Below are 22,184 nucleotides of genomic sequence, written 5' to 3'. Positions count from 1 at the left end.
AGAGTTTCTGAGCTGAGATTTGAGCCAGAGGGAGAACTCTCCAAGCCGAACCTGACTGATCACAGAAGGCACCAGCATCAATGTCAGTTGCCCCCATGGAAGGACAGAAATGGAAATGGCTGTGTCGTTGTTGCAAACTACTGTTTGCAAGATAGTTGACCTGGTGCTGCTCACTGTGGCTGTGGTGTCCTTGCCTGAGTCTCTGTAGAGCTCTGATTTGAGCATGCTTCCTTAGGAAGGACCCAAGGGTTTTTTCTGCCCAGGGACAGGGGAGTGGGCAGCACAACAAAGAACCCCGAGTGTTAATGCCTGGTGTATAGAGAGCATTGTGGAATTCCTGACAGGTATTTCCTGTGTTTATGTGTTGGTTACCCCATCATCATGCAGAGTGAGGCTCATCCCCTGTTGCACAGTCCCATGGCTTGTGATAAGACAGCTGTGCTCTCCCCATTACCTGCTGTCTCCAGGCTGACAGGTGATGATCGGGAAATGCTGAGCCTGGAAAAAGAGCTCAGGAAGATCCAGCAGCAGCTTAATTTAATGCAATGGAGGGCAAGGGACATCAGCGAACACGCTCTCCACAAAGCCCCAAAGAGAACTGAGCTCCCAGGGTTTCCCAGGGAGCTAAGAGGCCACTGCAGACAGTCTTTCAGCTGACAATACCAAGCATTTGTGCTTGCCCTGGTGCTGTTCACTGTGGCTGTGGCGTCCTCGGATGAGTCTCTACAGAGACACACCCAAGCAGGCTGCTTGGCCGGAGGTGTGCTGATCTCGTTGGATCCTTCCCCCTGCTGACCGGAGCTGCAAAAGCCGTTCACTGTCACGGAGGACTGTCCTTTTGTTGCACAAAGGGCCCTCAGCACAGAGAAAGCTTGTCCTCACGCCTTAGACACTCTCAGTCCTGATGGCATAGCTGTTGGAGAGGGTTTGGCTCAGTCCTTAGTGAGCTGCGTGGTTGTTACTTGTGCTACAGAGAAATGGAGCAAGGAGGGGCTGGTGAGCGGGGGAGCTGGTAAGGATATGGCTCCTTCATGAGCTTTAAACATCTGTTGCTCCATAGTCGTCTTCGGAGCTGTACAGATACTGCCGGCTTCCCCATACTTCACCACGCTTCTCCTCCATGTAGGCAACCGAAGGTTTGGAAGACAGTTGCCATGGTGCTATTCACTGTGGCTGTGGTGTCCTTAGACTCTGTAGAGACACACCCAAGCAGGCTACTTGGCAGGACGTGTTCTGATCCCGTAGGATCCTTCCCCTGCAGGCCAGAGCTGCAAAACTGTTCACTGTCATGGTGGATTGTCCTTTTACTGCACAAAGAGCCCTCAGCACAGAGGCAGCTTTTCCTCACGCCTTAGCCACTCTCGGTCCTGATGGCATAGTTGTTGGTGAGGGTTTGGCTCACTCCTGAGCGAGCTGCGTGGTTGTTACTTGCGCTACAGAGAAATGGAGCAAGGAGGGGATGGTGAATGGGGGGGCTGGTATTGATATGGCTCTTTCACAAGCTTTAAACATCTCTTGCTCCGTAGTGTTCTTCTGAACTGTACAGATACTGCCTGCTTCCCCATTCTTCACCACGCTTCTCCTCCATGATAGGCAAACAAAAGACTGGAAGACAGTTGACCTGGTTCTGTTCCCTATGGCTGTGGTGTCCTTCAGTGTGTCTCTGTAGAGCTCTGACTTGAGGATGCTTCGAATCCAAAGTGGTTGAGTCAGCTCTCCTTGGAGTGGCAGCTACTGGCACTGGAATCTCAGCAGAAACTGCTTTGTTACCATCTTCCGGGCCTTGCCAGCAGATAAGAGGGAGCAGGGATGCCCATCTGCATCCTGTTTTTTCACCGGGCACGATGGTATCGTTCCCCAGTTTTCCCACACCAAGCTGGGGCTGTTTAGTTACAGGCCAGATCTTCCTCCAGTAACCACTCCTGAGCACTCTCTTCCAGAGGCAAGCAGCTCTGGAGGAAGGTGCTTTCAAATGACAAAGTGATGTTGATTGTCACACGGTAGCACCCATCATCTACCATCTCCATAAATCAGTTAGAGTCTTATCACAAGAAATACCTCAGGAAGCAACCTTTGAGATAGAAGACAAAGAAGGGTTCTCACACCCCGACGTCATGCGGAGTGAGGCTCATACCCTGCTGTACAGTCCCACAGCTTGTGATAAGACAGCTTTGCTCTCCCTGTTACCTGCTGACTCCAGGCTGGCAAATGATGATCAGGAAATGCCAAGCCTGGAAAAAGATGCCTGGAAGTGATTGCTTCTATTTAACATCCTTATTGTTGGGCCCATTCCAGATGCCCAACTATGCCAGCAAAACTTCAGGTGCTTCTGAACTGTAGAAACAAACAGACCACACGAATTGCTTCCAAAGCGCTTCTTGTCCAGTTGGACAGGACGGGCATTTGAGCAGTGGCAGGGGAGAAGGGGTGAGGAGTGAATGGCCAGTGTGCGCCCTGAGAATGTGCTTGCTGAGAGAGTCTTCAGTGGGCTGGAGCACATCTGAGAAGCACTACACCTACATTTTCTCCTGTCCCTTCAGTGGCAGGGAAGGGTACCAAGAAGGTCAGGAAACCCCCCTCATAAGTAAATGGCGTAGAGGTTGGTGCAAAAAGAAGAATGTTGGTTTCTTTGACCATGGGGTAATTTACTCGGCACCTGGCATGATGGCTGCAGGTGGAAATTCACCTGTCTCCTAGGGGTGTAGAAGGGTCCCAGCCCAGGAACTGGCGGGACCCTTCATTGAAAGGTCTTTAAACCAGGTGTTACGGGGGAAGGGGGCAAAATGAGGGCCACTGGGGTTGAGCAGGTAGTTGGAGGGTTCTTAGTGAACTCGGTGGATGAAGAGGGTGGAGTACAAAGGGATGGAGAAGGACGGGGGGATGCTGTTGCTCTAGGGGATCCTCTAGCAAGGCGGTGAGACAGAAGGCCCAGCTGAAGCGCCTTTGTAGCAATGCACGCAGCGTGGGAAATAAGGAGGAGGAGTTGGAAACTGCGATGCACTTGAAAAGTTCTGATCTTGTTGCTATTGCTGTTGAGCATGCCTTGGTATCCTGGGCTCCATCAGAAGAGGGGCGGCCAGCAGGGACAGGGAGGTGATTGTCCCTCTCTACTCTGCCCTCGTGAGGCCCCATCTGGAGTACTGCGTCCAGGTCCAGGGCCGCCAATACAAGAAAGACGGGGAGCTGTTGGAGAGGACCCAGAGGAGGGCCACAGTGATGATCAGAGGGCTGGAGCACCTCCCCTACGAAGACAGGCTGAGGGAGCTGGGCTTGTTCAGCCTGGAGAAGCGAAGGCTGAGAGGTGACGTCATTGTAGCTAGCCTTCCAGTACCTGAAGGGAGCCTATGAGCAGGAGGGAAGTCACCTCTTTGCACGGGTAGATAATGGCAGGACGAGGGGAAATGGTTTTAAGTTGAGGGAGGGAAGATTTAGGTTGGATATGTGGAGGAAGTTCTTTACAGAGAAAGTGGGGAGGCGCTGGCACAGGCTGCCCAGAGATGTTGTGGATGCCCCGTCCCTGGAGGTGTTCAAGGCCAGGTTGGATGGGGCCCTGGGCAGTCCGGTCTAGTATTAGATATGGAGGTTGGTAGCCCTGCATGCGGCAAGGGGGCTGGAGCTTGATGACCCTTCAGGTCTCTTCCAACCCAAGCTATCCTATGATTCTGTGATCCCCATGCTCTTCCCCTGTGGGCTACTTGTAAATTTGCAGTGGCGTGCCTTGTCATCTTTTGAAAAGCAGCAACTTTTATTCATGTATGCGCATGGAAATGGTCACGAGCAGGAAGAACTGCGTGCAGTTTTTTCCTGTTGGTGTTTTCTACAGGAACCGCCATTTGCAGTCCCTCACGTCTGCTTGTGCCATGGCTGTAATGCAACGCTGTGTGACATAAAGAGCATCAAAAGTAGGGACTGAAAAAGGCGGCCTGTAGCTCCCAGCCTGTCCCCCTTCAGCGGGATCCTACCAAGCAGGCTGCTTGGCAGGAGGTGCTGTGGTCTTGTAGGATCTTTCCTCCTGCCGGCAGGAGGTGCAAAACCTGTTCCCTGTCAGGCTGGGCTGTTCCTCAAAACATGGCGCTGCCTCCTCTGCGGTGACATCACTGACCACTGTGAAGTCACAATGGGCCCTCAGCCCAGAGGCAGCTTGTCCCCACGCCTCCGGCACTCTCGGTCCTGACAGCACAGCTGTTGGAGAGGGTTTGGCTCACTGCTTAGGGAGCTGCGTGTTTTGTTCCTTGTGCTGCAAGGAAATGGAGCAACAAGGACACGGCGAGCGGGGGAACTGGTAAGGATATGGTTCCTTCACAAGCTTTAAACATCTGTTGCTCCGTAGTGCAGCAGTATAGTGAAGCATACTGCCTGCTTCACCAGTCTTCCCCACACTTCTCCTTCCTCCTTCGTAGGCAAACTAAGGTTTGGAAGACAGTTGCCCTGGTGCTGGTCACAGTGGCTGTGGCGTCCTTCGGTGAGTGTCTGTAGAGCTCTGACTTGAGGATGCTTCTTTTAAAAGCCCCCAGTGCTTTGTTCTGCCCGGAGTTAGGGTTACGGGAGTGGGCAGCCCAAGGCAGAACCCCAAGTGTTTATAGAGATGATTTATTGAGAGCTTTGTGGAATTCCTGACAGGTGTTTATTGCGTCGGAGGTCTTGTTGAAGGTATAAAGACAACAGCGGGAGTGACTGCAAGGTAAAAAGCCATCTCCCTTAGGCTAGACCCTTCTTTAAAGGAGTTCTGCCCCTTGTCCATGACCGCTCGTTACCCGACTCCGACTTCCCTGGCGCAGTGCCCCGAGCTTCTCCCATTTCCCGTTCTCCTCTCTCAGCTTTTCTTTCAAACTGCTCTAGCTCCACGTCCATTAGTTCCCCCCGAGTTACCCAGGAAGCCTGGAAGCACCTTCTCGGTCGGGAGCTCTTGGAGCTGGCCAACCAGAATTGTCACCTCCCTCTTAAATCTTGGTGACCCCGTCATCACGCAGAGTGAGGCTCGTTCACTGCCTCAGTCCCACAGCTTGGGAGAAGACAGCTGCGTACACTCTCTCCATCACCTGCTGTCTCTAGGCTGGTGCGCCGTGATGGGGAAATTGTGAGCCTTGATGAAGAGCTTGCTAAGGTCCAGCGGCAGCTTCATGTCCTGCAGTGGAGAGCGAGGGACATCACCGAGCGTGCTCTCCACGAAGCCCTGAGGAGAACTGAGCTCCCAGGCTTTACAGGCGAGGTAAGAGGCCACTGCAGATAGCTCTGCTAAGAGAGTTCTTTCCCCACTCTGGCATTATATCTTGCCAGATATTATATATCACAGCCAGCTAAAAGTCTTGTCCTGCAGGAGGAAACGCTCGTGCATTGCCCCTGGTCCTTTCTTTTGTTGCTCCGGAGTTCCTGTAGGGGAAAGGAATGTGCTGTGGTGGGAATTTCAGACGCCTCAGTCATTTCTTGCTCTCTGTCAGGATCTCGGGTGATCCTGAGGGGAGGACTGGAAAGAAAGAGCGGTCTCAGCAGTCCATACCTGCACCTGCTGCTGTGCGTGAGGTGGCAGGTTCCCCTGGAAGACCTGTAAGCCAGCAGCCTGAGTTGAGACTGGGAGCCCTGGGTTCCTGGGGCCTGTGCCGATCCACGGGCACTGCTGTGTTTCAGCCTCCCCGCGGGGCATCCAGTCTGCAAGCTGTTCTGGTTTCAGAGCCCCTGCTCCCTGGATACCGTCTCTTTTGGTGGCTTGAACTCGCACGGCCCCTGGTCTGCCTGAAGCCTGAGCTGACGATGGCCCGTGCTGGGAATGTCCAAGGCCATGTTAGCCTGAGGCCTGGCATCAGTTCCCTCTGCATTTTGCCTTTCTTCCCCATTGCAGTAGGCAAGCTGTGTCTTCCGCTTTAAGTTAACTCTCTGTGTACGGCTGGACTGCAGCTGTTGTGGTGACCTCTGGGCAATCCCTGCCTTGTGCCTGACTCGAGCCCCATCTCCTGGCCAGGAGTCAGTGCTGTCAGTGCAGCCTGTCTGTCGTGGGGCATCTCAACAGGAAAAGCCCCTTCCTGCTGCATCCGTGTCCGGTGCACCGGAGGCAGCAGCCTCTCCATTCCCATGCCAGATGGTCATAGGAGAGCTCTGGAGGTTCCCAGGCAACTCCAGTGTTCCTTACATCCAAGTGGAGCAGCCGAGTTTGCTTTGGCTGGCTTTGCAGGGGAGCTGGGAGGCAACTCTTTGCCCTGTTCTCTTCCTTCTGACGAGCACTCTCCTTTGTCTTTCTTCCCAGGCTGTTCAAAAGATCATTCACCAAGTACTGGAGAAGCTGGAAGAAAGCCCATTCCAGATGACCAATTATGCCAGCAAAACTTCAGGTGAACTGTAGAAACAAACAGACCACACGTGCTGGTTCCAAAGCGCTTCTTGTCCAGTTGGACAGGACGGGCATTTGAGCAGTGGCAGGGGGGAAGGGGTGAGGAGTGAATGGCCAGTGTGTGCCCTGAGAATGTGCTTGCTGGGAGAGTCTTCGGTGGGCTGGAGCACATCTGAAAAGCACTGCACCTACTTGGTGGTGTTTGTCACGGGATTGCTCAGCTGGCTGGCAGTTTGTGCGGCCCCTTAGGATAGTTGGGTGAGTCCCTGCATTGTGTTGCAGAGGGCTATTGCAAGTGAGAACGTGGGGAATGTCACTGTGGGGGATGTAGGACTGCTTAGAAGCTCTTTTCAAGAGGACAGTGCAAAGGCAGCCGGCATCTCGGTGCGGCTGCTCATGCAGAAAACAATGTCAGCAGCCCTTGATTCCTCTTGGCCTCGCTTGACCATTGTGCCCGTGTTTTACTTTGCAGGCGCCGCTATCGTTCGTTCCAAGACTTCTCCCTCCTGGATTGGAAGTGGGCGAGTCTTTTGGCAGTCGCTGCCTCTGGTGGCTTATATGAGGCCTCCTGAGGTGATTCTGGAGGTAAGAACACCGAGAAACAGGGAGAAGAATGGTGCGGGGCGGAGGGGGCCAAACGCCCTGCTGGGGGTTGCCTTTACCCTTGTCCTCGCATCTCAGCTTTCTTTACCTGTGGCCTTCTTGCGAGGACCCACTCCCCTCCTGTGTATCCCAGCTCACCGCCACGCACGTATGCCTCCTGTGCTTCAGAGCAGAGCTGATGGGCCAATACGCATCTAGAGCCCCTGATGCTGGGGCAGGAATTTCAGCCAGGACGCTCTTTTGCACATGAACACTGTTCCCTCTTCTCCTCTGTTTAGCCTGACAATCATCCAGGTAACTGCTGGCCCTTCCCAGGAAGTCAAGGGCACGTCTTCATCAAGTTGCCTGTGGCCGTCTTCCCCACGGCAGTTACGATAAACCACGGGGTTCCAGCAGCAGCATACCATGCAGACAGCATCTCCAGTGCTCCAAAGGACTTTGCTGTCTATGTAAGTGATTCCTCTGGGTTGTGGATAGGGGGGGGGGGGGGGTTGCATAGTTTTGATGCGGGGGGTATTTGCAGACCCAAGAGGGAGCAGCGTGCAGTTCCTCCCTGCCTGGGAGGAGAAACAAGCTCCTCAGAGTTGCTCCATTTCCACAGCGTTCCTCTTTGTCCAAGATAGCACAGCAAAGAAAGTTTCCCGCTCTTGGGGCGAGTTGGTAGTTTGAGTGGCGGAGGGACAGGGAAGTGGCACAGTGGATGGTCCTCGACCACCTTTGCTTCCAGTCCCTGTGGGGCTCTGGGATCCTGTGCCGGCAGCGCATCCCACTGTTCTGTCTTCTCCACCCCTGTCTTTCTGTAGGGCCTGCAGGAGGAAGATGATGAGAAAGGAACGTTGCTGGGAGAGTTCATCTTCATGCCAGGCCAGGCTCCCGGTCAGACCTTCCAGCTGAAGGTACAGTGACAAAGAGGGGCGTGAAGCGTGGGAGAGGAGGACTGCGGTTGGCTGGGGAGAAGCTTCCAAGCAAGCCAGAGGCGTATGGGGGCCCTCTGGCATTTCTGCTGCTGCCACTTACTAACTGCATATGCCTGGAGTGCTGTGCTGTTCCTGTTTCCTTCTGGTTTTTAAGCTGCAGTGCTGCTTCAGATTTTAGCACTCCTAGGCTCCAGCTACACTTGCAGCAGAATTCACCATGACCAAGTAGCTTCCAATTGCACACAAGCGGCTGCCTCACGTAGTATGCAATACTGTTGGCGTGCTACTTTCACACTGGGCATGTGTGGCATTCCAAGGATTGTGCTGATGTCGGCAACAGGCAGCATAAGGGAGGCCATTCTGCTTGGGTGACATTCTAGGGAAGGCAATGAGAGTAACGTCCCTGCGTCTTCTGTGCAGGAACACGCACTCAAAGCAAGTGCAAAGAACTTTTCTTTAAAACTCATGTGACCAAAGAGGTGGAGCAGGGCAAGAAATGTCTTGATTGTGCCATGGCAGCATATCAGCGTGTCAAAAGACCTAGTAAGGCAGCCTGAAGGAAGGTGCTGCACAAGTGTGTCGCTGCCGCATTGTCAGTGGTCACAGAGAAGAGAGGAAAACTCAATTCATTTCTTCTTCTCCTTGCAGAACGAGCACTCTGCGTTCATCAAGTACGTAAGGCTGCAAGTGCTGAGCAACTGGGGCCATCCGGAGTACACCTGCGTGTATCAATTCAGGCTCCACGGCGATCCAGCCCCTGATGGTGACGCGAGGGGAAAGCTATCTGCCTAGGGGAATGCTGGCTGGCTTACTTCTCAATAAATTACTTTAATATTTCTCACGCTGAGTCTCTTTTGTCCATCGGAGTAACTGTTAAGAGATGTCCCTGTCTTTATCTCGACCCACGAGCTTTCCCATCCCCTGTTCTCCTGCTCTCCTGTTGGGGTGGAGGAGGGAGTGAGCGGCCTGGTGGGAGTCGGGCCCTTGTCTAAGGCTAGGCCAGCACAAACGCATATTAGGCTACAACCTGCACAGGAGTTGAATGAACAGAGGTACGTCTGAGAGCATCGTGGACAAGAAGTTAAGCTGAGAATACCAAGCTTCTGTGTTTGTCCTTGCGGTTTCCGGGCTTCAGGAGAGCCAAAGAATCTTTTAGGTTGCAAAAAGGCCTTGAAGATCGCCCACCCCAACCGTGTACTTCTGTATTTTCGTTACTTAGCAGGAGGCCAGCCCGGTCCTTTGGCACGCAAGACAAACGCTCCAGTGCGTGCAACCATTTTCTTGAAGCCATTCAGTACTCCCGGCTGAATAGCAGCGTACTGAATCCTGCCCCACTTGTACTGGCTAGGTGGTCGGCTGGCAAAGTGGGACAAGATCTGCCTGCCTGGCAGAGCTCGGGGAGCTGTGATCCACAGTGCAGAGTCCGGTTGAAAGCCTGTAGCTAGTGCTGTTTCCCAGGGATCGGTACGGGGTCAGCTGTTGCTCGGTATCTTCATCGGTGACCTTTATGAAGGGCTAGAATGTGCCCTCAGCACATCGCTTTGCTGATGCCACGAATTTGGGAGGAGTGGCTGACACAGCGGCAGGCTGTGCTGCCATTCCGTGAGATCTGAACAGGCTGGGGAGTGGGGCAGAGAGGAACCTGATGAGGTTTAACAAGGGGGAGGAATAACCACATGCATCGATACAGGTCAGGGGCTGACCTGCTGGAGAGAAGCTCTGCAGAGAAGGACCTTGGTGTTTTGGTGGGCAACAGGTTAGCCGTGAGCCAGCACTGCACCCTTGTGGCCAAGGCGGCCAGTGGGATCCTGGGTTGCCTTCCGAAGAGCCTGGCCGGCAGGTCGAGGGAGGTGATCCTCCCCCTCTCCTCTGCCCTGCTGAGGCCGCATCTGGAGTGCGGTGTCCCACTCTGGACTCCTCAACGCAAGAAAGACAGGGAACTTCTGGAGAGGGTGCAGCCGAGGGCCACAAGGATGAGGAGGGGCGTGGAGCATCTCCCTTATGAGGAAAGGCTGAGAGGGCTGGGACTGTTCAGCCTGGAGAAGAGAAGGCTGAGAAGGGATCTTACCAGTGCTTATAGATATCTAATGGGCGGTAGTCGAGTGGATGGGGCCAGCTCTTTTTGCTGGTGCCCAGTGACAGAATTAAGGGGCAACGGGCACACTTTGGAACACAGGAAATTCCATGCGAACATGAGGAAATATGTCTTGCCTGTGAGGGTGTCAGACAGTGGGCCGGGCTGCCCAGAGAGGGTGCGGAGTCTCCTTCTGTGGGGATATTCAAAGCCCGCCTGGACGCTTTGCTGGGCAGCCCGCTGCAGGGAACCCACTTTAGCAGGGATGTTGTCATGGTTTCATGATTTTTCGTTATCGCTATTCCACATAACATCATGTGGAGCACTGGGCGTTAAAGAGTTAACACTCCAGACCCATGGACTGCCAGTTTTCTAGGTGCCTGGTTCTGCGAAGAACTACATTCCCCAGAGCAATTTGTGTTCAGAGTCAAAGACAAACTCCTCACATGTCTCAAGGCTCCTCTCTTTCTTCTCCGGCCAGCAGTGTGTGTGTGTTCCTCAGCTGTCTTGCCTTCAGTTTTAGAGTAAGGCCTTCAGTTTTGGACACACTCTCTCTCAGCTTATTTGATTTATTAGCCTCCTTTCCAATGATATCGTATTATACTGTGTCATCTTGCATTCCGATACCATATTAAGTAAGTTAACTTTCCTCCACAGATCAATGCCGCCGTTCTGTTTCTAGGCCCATCTCCCATCTCCCAGCCCTTCCCCTTTTTCCCCATTTCCCCTTTCCCGGGGCGTGGGTCTGTGGGCCCCCTGCCCCGTTAGTCAGAAAACCGGTCCAAACCGGCCCGTAAACTGTCGACACCCCGCCCTCCCTCCGCTCTTTCAGTCTGTGAGGCCTGTGGGCCTGCTGTCACCCTGTCACAGACAGACAGATCTAGAGATAACTCTGTGTCAGTTATTAGTGGAGAACGCAGGCAATCTGAACCAAATTTGAACCTTTTAATGCTAGCAGAAAAAGAAAGGATTTCTTAAAGTCAGAGAGCTGCAGAGCACTGTAGCTAACTTTGACTTTCATAGATCAGATCATAGGCCGGGCGGTCTGCCAGAGTCTGGACACTGCAGCGAGTTTTTCTTCCTTTTAGCAACTGCCAGCTATTAATCTGTTCTTTCTTTTGGGAGCGCTCTATGAAGGATCCAAGGCCATTATGTTTTTGGGACATATTGGTTTCTTGTTAAGTTCATCATGTTCTGTTTTGGATTGTATTTGTATATAACCAGTTAAGGGCACGGATGGAGACACCTGCCTGGTGCCTATATGCAACGCTGTAAGATTTGAATTTTGACAGTTACATCCCAGAGGGAGTAGCTTATTTTAGAAACAACACGGTGTTTATACCAGTTTCCAGGTTCTCTTCTCAGTTCCTTCTGCATTTTTGGAATGCCAAATTAACGGTCATGTTTTTCATCCCCCTGAATGTAATCCTCCTCATTGACCTTATCTGCAGGAAGCCTTCCCCAGAACCAGAGAATGCTGAGTGGCAGGGAATATCGAGAGGTTTAGGAAAGATCTAAGAAGCGTGGGGACCCCCGGTGTCATGGGATTTTACTCTTGAACACCTGTGGGACCCTGAGAAACGAAGCAAGTGTTTAAGTCAGGGGTGGTGAGGCTTAGGTAGACCTGAGGAGGGCTTATTTGGGGCTCTGCTCATGCTTATCAAGCTCTATACAATACTGTTCTGGAGAGAGAGAGTTTCTGAGCTGAGATTTGAGCCAGAGGGAGAACTCTCCAAGCCGAACCTGACTGATCACAGAAGGCACCAGCATCAATGTCAGTTGCCCCCATGGAAGGACAGAAATGGAAATGGCTGTGTCGTTGTTGCAAACTACTGTTTGCAAGATAGTTGACCTGGTGCTGCTCACTGTGGCTGTGGTGTCCTTGCCTGAGTCTCTGTAGAGCTCTGATTTGAGCATGCTTCCTTAGGAAGGACCCAAGGGTTTTTTCTGCCCAGGGACAGGGGAGTGGGCAGCACAACAAAGAACCCCGAGTGTTAATGCCTGGTGTATAGAGAGCATTGTGGAATTCCTGACAGGTATTTCCTGTGTTTATGTGTTGGTTACCCCATCATCATGCAGAGTGAGGCTCATCCCCTGTTGCACAGTCCCATGGCTTGTGATAAGACAGCTGTGCTCTCCCCATTACCTGCTGTCTCCAGGCTGACAGGTGATGATCGGGAAATGCTGAGCCTGGAAAAAGAGCTCAGGAAGATCCAGCAGCAGCTTAATTTAATGCAATGGAGGGCAAGGGACATCAGCGAACACGCTCTCCACAAAGCCCCAAAGAGAACTGAGCTCCCAGGGTTTCCCAGGGAGCTAAGAGGCCACTGCAGACAGTCGTTCAGCTGACAATACCAAGCATTTGTGCTTGCCCTGGTGCTGTTCACTGTGGCTGTGGCGTCCTCGGATGAGTCTCTACAGAGACACACCCAAGCAGGCTGCTTGGCCGGAGGTGTGCTGATCTCGTTGGATCCTTCCCCCTGCTGACCGGAGCTGCAAAAGCCGTTCACTGTCACGGAGGACTGTCCTTTTGTTGCACAAAGGGCCCTCAGCACAGAGAAAGCTTGTCCTCACGCCTTAGACACTCTCAGTCCTGATGGCATAGCTGTTGGAGAGGGTTTGGCTCAGTCCTTAGTGAGCTGCGTGGTTGTTACTTGTGCTACAGAGAAATGGAGCAAGGAGGGGCTGGTGAGCGGGGGAGCTGGTAAGGATATGGCTCCTTCATGAGCTTTAAACATCTGTTGCTCCATAGTCGTCTTCGGAGCTGTACAGATACTGCCGGCTTCCCCATACTTCACCACGCTTCTCCTCCATGTAGGCAACCGAAGGTTTGGAAGACAGTTGCCATGGTGCTATTCACTGTGGCTGTGGTGTCCTTAGACTCTGTAGAGACACACCCAAGCAGGCTACTTGGCAGGACGTGTTCTGATCCCGTAGGATCCTTCCCCTGCAGGCCAGAGCTGCAAAACTGTTCACTGTCATGGTGGATTGTCCTTTTACTGCACAAAGAGCCCTCAGCACAGAGGCAGCTTTTCCTCACGCCTTAGCCACTCTCGGTCCTGATGGCATAGTTGTTGGTGAGGGTTTGGCTCACTCCTGAGCGAGCTGCGTGGTTGTTACTTGCGCTACAGAGAAATGGAGCAAGGAGGGGATGGTGAATGGGGGGGCTGGTATTGATATGGCTCTTTCACAAGCTTTAAACATCTCTTGCTCCGTAGTGTTCTTCTGAACTGTACAGATACTGCCTGCTTCCCCATTCTTCACCACGCTTCTCCTCCATGATAGGCAAACAAAAGACTGGAAGACAGTTGACCTGGTTCTGTTCCCTATGGCTGTGGTGTCCTTCAGTGTGTCTCTGTAGAGCTCTGACTTGAGGATGCTTCGAATCCAAAGTGGTTGAGTCAGCTCTCCTTGGAGTGGCAGCTACTGGCACTGGAATCTCAGCAGAAACTGCTTTGTTACCATCTTCCGGGCCTTGCCAGCAGATAAGAGGGAGCAGGGATGCCCATCTGCATCCTGTTTTTCACCGGGCACGATGGTATCGTTCCCCAGTTTTCCCACACCAAGCTGGGGCTGTTTAGTTACAGGCCAGATCTTCCTCCAGTAACCACTCCTGAGCACTCTCTTCCAGAGGCAAGCAGCTCTGGAGGAAGGTGCTTTCAAATGACAAAGTGATGTTGATTGTCACACGGTAGCACCCATCATCTACCATCTCCATAAATCAGTTAGAGTCTTATCACAAGAAATACCTCAGGAAGCAACCTTTGAGATAGAAGACAAAGAAGGGTTCTCACACCCCGACGTCATGCGGAGTGAGGCTCATACCCTGCTGTACAGTCCCACAGCTTGTGATAAGACAGCTTTGCTCTCCCTGTTACCTGCTGACTCCAGGCTGGCAAATGATGATCAGGAAATGCCAAGCCTGGAAAAAGATGCCTGGAAGTGATTGCTTCTATTTAACATCCTTATTGTTGGGCCCATTCCAGATGCCCAACTATGCCAGCAAAACTTCAGGTGCTTCTGAACTGTAGAAACAAACAGACCACACGAATTGCTTCCAAAGCGCTTCTTGTCCAGTTGGACAGGACGGGCATTTGAGCAGTGGCAGGGGAGAAGGGGTGAGGAGTGAATGGCCAGTGTGCGCCCTGAGAATGTGCTTGCTGAGAGAGTCTTCAGTGGGCTGGAGCACATCTGAGAAGCACTACACCTACATTTTCTCCTGTCCCTTCAGTGGCAGGGAAGGGTACCAAGAAGGTCAGGAAACCCCCCTCATAAGTAAATGGCGTAGAGGTTGGTGCAAAAAGAAGAATGTTGGTTTCTTTGACCATGGGGTAATTTACTCGGCACCTGGCATGATGGCTGCAGGTGGAAATTCACCTGTCTCCTAGGGGTGTAGAAGGGTCCCAGCCCAGGAACTGGCGGGACCCTTCATTGAAAGGTCTTTAAACCAGGTGTTACGGGGGAAGGGGGCAAAATGAGGGCCACTGGGGTTGAGCAGGTAGTTGGAGGGTTCTTAGTGAACTCGGTGGATGAAGAGGGTGGAGTACAAAGGGATGGAGAAGGACGGGGGGATGCTGTTGCTCTAGGGGATCCTCTAGCAAGGCGGTGAGACAGAAGGCCCAGCTGAAGCGCCTTTGTAGCAATGCACGCAGCGTGGGAAATAAGGAGGAGGAGTTGGAAACTGCGATGCACTTGAAAAGTTCTGATCTTGTTGCTATTGCTGTTGAGCATGCCTTGGTATCCTGGGCTCCATCAGAAGAGGGGCGGCCAGCAGGGACAGGGAGGTGATTGTCCCTCTCTACTCTGCCCTCGTGAGGCCCCATCTGGAGTACTGCGTCCAGGTCCAGGGCCGCCAATACAAGAAAGACGGGGAGCTGTTGGAGAGGACCCAGAGGAGGGCCACAGTGATGATCAGAGGGCTGGAGCACCTCCCCTACGAAGACAGGCTGAGGGAGCTGGGCTTGTTCAGCCTGGAGAAGCGAAGGCTGAGAGGTGACGTCATTGTAGCTAGCCTTCCAGTACCTGAAGGGAGCCTATGAGCAGGAGGGAAGTCACCTCTTTGCACGGGTAGATAATGGCAGGACGAGGGGAAATGGTTTTAAGTTGAGGGAGGGAAGATTTAGGTTGGATATGTGGAGGAAGTTCTTTACAGAGAAAGTGGGGAGGCGCTGGCACAGGCTGCCCAGAGATGTTGTGGATGCCCCGTCCCTGGAGGTGTTCAAGGCCAGGTTGGATGGGGCCCTGGGCAGTCCGGTCTAGTATTAGATATGGAGGTTGGTAGCCCTGCATGCGGCAAGGGGGCTGGAGCTTGATGACCCTTGAGGTCTCTTCCAACCCAAGCTATCCTATGATTCTGTGATCCCCATGCTCTTCCCCTGTGGGCTACTTGTAAATTTGCAGTGGCGTGCCTTGTCATCTTTTGAAAAGCAGCAACTTTTATTCATGTATGCGCATGGAAATGGTCACGAGCAGGAAGAACTGCGTGCAGTTTTTTCCTGTTGGTGTTTTCTACAGGAACCGCCATTTGCAGTCCCTCACGTCTGCTTGTGCCATGGCTGTAATGCAACGCTGTGTGACATAAAGAGCATCAAAAGTAGGGACTGAAAAAGGCGGCCTGTAGCTCCCAGCCTGTCCCCCTTCAGCGGGATCCTACCAAGCAGGCTGCTTGGCAGGAGGTGCTGTGGTCTTGTAGGATCTTTCCTCCTGCCGGCAGGAGGTGCAAAACCTGTTCCCTGTCAGGCTGGGCTGTTCCTCAAAACATGGCGCTGCCTCCTCTGCGGTGACATCACTGACCACTGTGAAGTCACAATGGGCCCTCAGCCCAGAGGCAGCTTGTCCCCACGCCTCCGGCACTCTCGGTCCTGACAGCACAGCTGTTGGAGAGGGTTTGGCTCACTGCTTAGGGAGCTGCGTGTTTTGTTCCTTGTGCTGCAAGGAAATGGAGCAACAAGGACACGGCGAGCGGGGGAACTGGTAAGGATATGGTTCCTTCACAAGCTTTAAACATCTGTTGCTCCGTAGTGCAGCAGTATAGTGAAGCATACTGCCTGCTTCACCAGTCTTCCCCACACTTCTCCTTCCTCCTTCGTAGGCAAACTAAGGTTTGGAAGACAGTTGCCCTGGTGCTGGTCACAGTGGCTGTGGCGTCCTTCGGTGAGTGTCTGTAGAGCTCTGACTTGAGGATGCTTCTTTTGGAAGCCCCCAGTGCTTTGTTTTGCCCAGAGTTAGGGTTACGGGAGTGGGCAGCCCAAGGCAGAACCCCAAGTGTTTATAGAGATGATTTATTGAGAGCTTTGTGGAATTCCTGACAGGTGTTTATTGCGTCGGAGGTCTTGTTGAAGGTATAAAGACAACAGCGGGAGTGACTGCAAGGTAAAAAGCCATCTCCCTTAGGCTAGACCCTTCTTTAAAGGAGTTCTGCCCCTTGTCCATGACTGCTCGTTACCCGACTCCGACTTCCCTGGCGCAGTGCCCCGAGCTTCTCCCATTTCCCGTTCTCCTCTCTCAGCTTTTCTTTCAAACTGCTCTAGCTCCACGTCCATTAGTTCCCCCCGAGTTACCCAGGAAGCCTGGAAGCACCTTCTCGGTCGGGAGCTCTTGGAGCTGGCCAACCAGAATTGTCACCTCCCTCTTAAATCTTGGTGACCCCGTCATCACGCAGAGTGAGGCTCGTTCACTGCCTCAGTCCCACAGCTTGGGAGAAGACAGCTGCGTACACTCTCTCCATCACCTGCTGTCTCTAGGCTGGTGCGCCGTGATGGGGAAATTGTGAGCCTTGATGAAGAGCTTGCTAAGGTCCAGCGGCAGCTTCATGTCCTGCAGTGGAGAGCGAGGGACATCACCGAGCGTGCTCTCCACGAAGCCCTGAGGAGAACTGAGCTCCCAGGCTTTACAGGCGAGGTAAGAGGCCACTGCAGATAGCTCTGCTAAGAGAGTTCTTTCCCCACTCTGGCATTATATCTTGCCAGATATTATATATCACAGCCAGCTAAAAGTCTTGTCCTGCAGGAGGAAACGCTCGTGCATTGCCCCTGGTCCTTTCTTTTGTTGCTCCGGAGTTCCTGTAGGGGAAAGGAATGTGCTGTGGTGGGAATTTCAGACGCCTCAGTCATTTCTTGCTCTCTGTCAGGATCTCGGGTGATCCTGAGGGGAGGACTGGAAAGAAAGAGCGGTCTCAGCAGTCCATACCTGCACCTGCTGCTGTGCGTGAGGTGGCAGGTTCCCCTGGAAGACCTGTAAGCCAGCAGCCTGAGTTGAGACTGGGAGCCCTGGGTTCCTGGGGCCTGTGCCGATCCACGGGCACTGCTGTGTTTCAGCCTCCCCGTGGGGCATCCAGTCTGCAAGCTGTTCTGGTTTCAGAGCCCCTGCTCCCTGGATACCGTCTCTTTTGGTGGCTTGAACTCGCACGGCCCCTGGTCTGCCTGAAGCCTGAGCTGACGATGGCCCGTGCTGGGAATGTCCAAGGCCATGTTAGCCTGAGGCCTGGCATCAGTTCCCTCTGCATTTTGCCTTTCTTCCCCATTGCAGTAGGCAAGCTGTGTCTTCCGCTTTAAGTTAACTCTCTGTGTACGGCTGGACTGCAGCTGTTGTGGTGACCTCTGGGCAATCCCTGCCTTGTGCCTGACTCGAGCCCCATCTCCTGGCCAGGAGTCAGTGCTGTCAGTGCAGCCTGTCTGTCGTGGGGCATCTCAACAGGAAAAGCCCCTTCCTGCTGCATCCGTGTCCGGTGCACCGGAGGCAGCAGCCTCTCCATTCCCATGCCAGATGGTCATAGGAGAGCTCTGGAGGTTCCCAGGCAACTCCAGTGTTCCTTACATCCAAGTGGAGCAGCCGAGTTTGCTTTGGCTGGCTTTGCAGGGGAGCTGGGAGGCAACTCTTTGCCCTGTTCTCTTCCTTCTGACGAGCACTCTCCTTTGTCTTTCTTCCCAGGCTGTTCAAAAGATCATTCACCAAGTACTGGAGAAGCTGGAAGAAAGCCCATTCCAGATGACCAATTATGCCAGCAAAACTTCAGGTGAACTGTAGAAACAAACAGACCACACGTGCTGGTTCCAAAGCGCTTCTTGTCCAGTTGGACAGGACGGGCATTTGAGCAGTGGCAGGGGGGAAGGGGTGAGGAGTGAATGGCCAGTGTGTGCCCTGAGAATGTGCTTGCTGGGAGAGTCTTCGGTGGGCTGGAGCACATCTGAAAAGCACTGCACCTACATGGTGGTGTTTGTCGCGGGATTGCTCAGCTGGCTGGCAGTTTGTGCGGCCCCTTAGGATAGTTGGGTGAGTCCCTGCATTGTGTTGCAGAGGGCTATTGCAAGTGAGAACGTGGGGAATGTCACTGTGGGGGATGTAGGACTGCTTAGAAGCTCTTTTCAAGAGGACAGTGCAAAGGCAGCCGGCATCTCGGTGCGGCTGCTCATGCAGAAAACAATGTCAGCAGCCCTTGATTCCTCTTGGCCTCGCTTGACCATTGTGCCCGTGTTTTACTTTGCAGGCGCCGCTATCGTTCGTTCCAAGACTTCTCCCTCCTGGATTGGAAGTGGGCGAGTCTTTTGGCAGTCGCTGCCTCTGGTGGCTTATATGAGGCCTCCTGAGGTGATTCTGGAGGTAAGAACACCGAGAAACAGGGAGAAGAATGGTGCGGGGCGGAGGGGGCCAAACGCCCTGCTGGGGGTTGCCTTTACCCTTGTCCTCGCATCTCAGCTTTCTTTACCTGTGGCCTTCTTGCGAGGACCCACTCCCCTCCTGTGTATCCCAGCTCACCGCCACGCACGTATGCCTCCTGTGCTTCAGAGCAGAGCTGATGGGCCAATACGCATTTAGAGCCCCTGATGCTGGGGCAGGAATTTCAGCCAGGACGCTCTTTTGCACATGAACACTGTTCCCTCTTCTCCTCTGTTTAGCCTGACAATCATCCAGGTAACTGCTGGCCCTTCCCAGGAAGTCAAGGGCACGTCTTCATCAAGTTGCCTGTGGCCGTCTTCCCCACGGCAGTTACGATAAACCACGGGGTTCCAGCAGCAGCATACCATGCAGACAGCATCTCCAGTGCTCCAAAGGACTTTGCTGTCTATGTAAGTGATTCCTCTGGGTTGTGGATAGGGGGGGGGGGGGGGGTTGCATAGTTTTGATGCGGGGGGTATTTGCAGACCCAAGAGGGAGCAGCGTGCAGTTCCTCCCTGCCTGGGAGGAGAAACAAGCTCCTCAGAGTTGCTCCATTTCCACAGCGTTCCTCTTTGTCCAAGATAGCACAGCAAAGAAAGTTTCCCGCTCTTGGGGCGAGTTGGTAGTTTGAGTGGCGGAGGGACAGGGAAGTGGCACAGTGGATGGTCCTCGACCACCTTTGCTTCCAGTCCCTGTGGGGCTCTGGGATCCTGTGCCGGCAGCGCATCCCACTGTTCTGTCTTCTCCACCCCTGTCTTTCTGTAGGGCCTGCAGGAGGAAGATGATGAGAAAGGAACGTTGCTGGGAGAGTTCATCTTCATGCCAGGCCAGGCTCCCGGTCAGACCTTCCAGCTGAAGGTACAGTGACAAAGAGGGGCGTGAAGCGTGGGAGAGGAGGACTGCGGTTGGCTGGGGAGAAGCTTCCAAGCAAGCCAGAGGCGTATGGGGGCCCTCTGGCATTTCTGCTGCTGCCACTTACTAACTGCATATGCCTGGAGTGCTGTGCTGTTCCTGTTTCCTTCTGGTTTTTAAGCTGCAGTGCTGCTTCAGATTTTAGCACTCCTAGGCTCCAGCTACACTTGCAGCAGAATTCACCATGACCAAGTAGCTTCCAATTGCACACAAGCGGCTGCCTCACGTAGTATGCAATACTGTTGGCGTGCTACTTTCACACTGGGCATGTGTGGCATTCCAAGGATTGTGCTGATGTCGGCAACAGGCAGCATAAGGGAGGCCATTCTGCTTGGGTGACATTCTAGGGAAGGCAATGAGAGTAACGTCCCTGCGTCTTCTGTGCAGGAACACGCACTCAAAGCAAGTGCAAAGAACTTTTCTTTAAAACTCATGTGACCAAAGAGGTGGAGCAGGGCAAGAAATGTCTTGATTGTGCCATGGCAGCATATCAGCGTGTCAAAAGACCTAGTAAGGCAGCCTGAAGGAAGGTGCTGCACAAGTGTGTCGCTGCCGCATTGTCAGTGGTCACAGAGAAGAGAGGAAAACTCAATTCATTTCTTCTTCTCCTTGCAGAACGAGCACTCTGCGTTCATCAAGTACGTAAGGCTGCAAGTGCTGAGCAACTGGGGCCATCCGGAGTACACCTGCGTGTATCAATTCAGGCTCCACGGCGATCCAGCCCCTGATGGTGACGCGAGGGGAAAGCTATCTGCCTAGGGGAATGCTGGCTGGCTTACTTCTCAATAAATTACTTTAATATTTCTCACGCTGAGTCTCTTTTGTCCATCGGAGTAACTGTTAAGAGATGTCCCTGTCTTTATCTCGACCCACGAGCTTTCCCATCCCCTGTTCTCCTGCTCTCCTGTTGGGGTGGAGGAGGGAGTGAGCGGCCTGGTGGGAGTCGGGCCCTTGTCTAAGGCTAGGCCAGCACAAACGCATATTAGGCTAAAACCTGCACAGGAGTTGAATGAACAGAGGTACGTCTGAGAGCATCGTGGACAAGAAGTTAAGCTGAGAATACCAAGCTTCTGTGTTTGTCCTTGCGGTTTCCGGGCTTCAGGAGAGCCAAAGAATCTTTTAGGTTGCAAAAAGGCCTTGAAGATCGCCCACCCCAACCGTGTACTTCTGTATTTTCGTTACTTAGCAGGAGGCCAGCCCGGTCCTTTGGCACGCAAGACAAACGCTCCAGTGCGTGCAACCATTTTCTTGAAGCCATTCAGTACTCCCGGCTGAATAGCAGCGTACTGAATCCTGCCCCACTTGTACTGGCTAGGTGGTCGGCTGGCAAAGTGGGACAAGATCTGCCTGCCTGGCAGAGCTCGGGGAGCTGTGATCCACAGTGCAGAGTCCGGTTGAAAGCCTGTAGCTAGTGCTGTTTCCCAGGGATCGGTACGGGGTCAGCTGTTGCTCGGTATCTTCATCGGTGACCTTTATGAAGGGCTAGAATGTGCCCTCAGCACATCGCTTTGCTGATGCCACGAATTTGGGAGGAGTGGCTGACACAGCGGCAGGCTGTGCTGCCATTCCGTGAGATCTGAACAGGCTGGGGAGTGGGGCAGAGAGGAACCTGATGAGGTTTAACAAGGGGGAGGAATAACCACATGCATCGATACAGGTCAGGGGCTGACCTGCTGGAGAGAAGCTCTGCAGAGAAGGACCTTGGTGTTTTGGTGGGCAACAGGTTAGCCGTGAGCCAGCACTGCACCCTTGTGGCCAAGGCGGCCAGTGGGATCCTGGGTTGCCTTCCGAAGAGCCTGGCCGGCAGGTCGAGGGAGGTGATCCTCCCCCTCTCCTCTGCCCTGCTGAGGCCGCATCTGGAGTGCGGTGTCCCACTCTGGACTCCTCAACGCAAGAAAGACAGGGAACTTCTGGAGAGGGTGCAGCCGAGGGCCACAAGGATGAGGAGGGGCGTGGAGCATCTCCCTTATGAGGAAAGGCTGAGAGGGCTGGGACTGTTCAGCCTGGAGAAGAGAAGGCTGAGAAGGGATCTTACCAGTGCTTATAGATATCTAATGGGCGGTAGTCGAGTGGATGGGGCCAGCTCTTTTTGCTGGTGCCCAGTGACAGAATTAAGGGGCAACGGGCACACTTTGGAACACAGGAAATTCCATGCGAACATGAGGAAATATGTCTTGCCTGTGAGGGTGTCAGACAGTGGGCCGGGCTGCCCAGAGAGGGTGCGGAGTCTCCTTCTGTGGGGATATTCAAAGCCCGCCTGGACGCTTTGCTGGGCAGCCCGCTGCAGGGAACCCGCTTTAGCAGTGCTGTGGACTAAATGGTCTTCAGAGCTCCCTTCCGAGCCATAGCATTCTGTGATTCTTTTTGGCGAGGTACTCGGCTCGGAGCGGACGCATTCCGCACTGCAGCAGGGAATCGCCTCGGCTTGAGGGGTCGCCCTGTCACGGAGCACCGCCGGGCGCCATCGTCCTCCGCGTGGCAGCGGTGATCTTACGCCGAGGCGGCGGAGCCAGGAGCAGCGGCGGACCACCCCCTGCGTGTCTAAAACCTGCCACTACGGAGCGCGGCGAGCAGGGCGAGCGTGCAGGACGCGGGGCGGCGCGGCGGCTTGTGCGGGGCGTAGGATCGCTGCCCAGCAGTAGGTCTGTTACCTGTCGGTTGCCTCCCGGACAACGTGTCTCCCCATGGTCTGCGGCAGGCA

At 53.7% G+C, this 22,184-nt stretch overlaps 2 protein-coding genes across 2 annotated transcripts; both read left to right on the top strand.

Moving 5' to 3' along the window:
* Window positions 1-3,698: 3,698 nt before the first annotated feature.
* Window positions 3,699-8,683, top strand: LOC107055886 (SUN domain-containing protein 3-like). Its single transcript, XM_015300979.3, has 9 exons — window positions 3,699-4,282; window positions 4,401-4,462; window positions 4,621-4,681; window positions 5,053-5,209; window positions 6,239-6,323; window positions 6,795-6,907; window positions 7,204-7,374; window positions 7,729-7,821; window positions 8,491-8,683. Exons 1-9 carry the CDS (start codon window positions 4,248-4,250, stop codon window positions 8,632-8,634), a joined length of 921 nt encoding a protein of 306 aa, XP_015156465.3. The 5' UTR covers window positions 3,699-4,247; the 3' UTR covers window positions 8,635-8,683.
* Window positions 8,684-15,164: 6,481 nt separating this feature from the next.
* Window positions 15,165-20,291, top strand: LOC107055873 (SUN domain-containing protein 3-like). The gene is made up of 9 exons (XM_025147733.2): window positions 15,165-15,889; window positions 16,008-16,069; window positions 16,228-16,288; window positions 16,660-16,816; window positions 17,846-17,930; window positions 18,402-18,514; window positions 18,811-18,981; window positions 19,337-19,429; window positions 20,099-20,291. Exons 1-9 carry the CDS (start codon window positions 15,855-15,857, stop codon window positions 20,240-20,242), a joined length of 921 nt encoding a protein of 306 aa, XP_025003501.2. The 5' UTR covers window positions 15,165-15,854; the 3' UTR covers window positions 20,243-20,291.
* The last annotated feature ends 1,893 nt before the right edge of the window (window positions 20,292-22,184 follow it).

The sequence above is a fragment of the Gallus gallus genome, chromosome 2, assembly GCF_016699485.2.
Source record: "Gallus gallus isolate bGalGal1 chromosome 2, bGalGal1.mat.broiler.GRCg7b, whole genome shotgun sequence".
Lineage (NCBI taxonomy): Eukaryota > Metazoa > Chordata > Aves > Galliformes > Phasianidae > Gallus > Gallus gallus.
The sequence above is the reverse complement of the archived record's forward strand: the minus strand, read 5'-3'. Positions and strand labels throughout refer to the sequence as shown.

Bases quoted from the DNA above. Each gene is read 5' to 3' on its own strand.
- LOC107055886 (XM_015300979.3), top strand. From the start codon at position 4,248: ATGGAGCAACAAGGACACGGCGAGCGGGGGAACTG. The intron at 6,324-6,794 runs GTGAACTGTAGA...TTTACTTTGCAG, and splicing joins TTATGCCAGCAAAACTTCAG to GCGCCGCTATCGTTCGTTCC. The intron at 7,375-7,728 runs GTAAGTGATTCC...GTCTTTCTGTAG, and splicing joins CAAAGGACTTTGCTGTCTAT to GGCCTGCAGGAGGAAGATGA.
- LOC107055873 (XM_025147733.2), top strand. From the start codon at position 15,855: ATGGAGCAACAAGGACACGGCGAGCGGGGGAACTG. The intron at 16,289-16,659 runs GTAAAAAGCCAT...TGCTGTCTCTAG, and splicing joins ACAGCGGGAGTGACTGCAAG to GCTGGTGCGCCGTGATGGGG. The intron at 19,430-20,098 runs GTACAGTGACAA...TTCTCCTTGCAG, and splicing joins GTCAGACCTTCCAGCTGAAG to AACGAGCACTCTGCGTTCAT.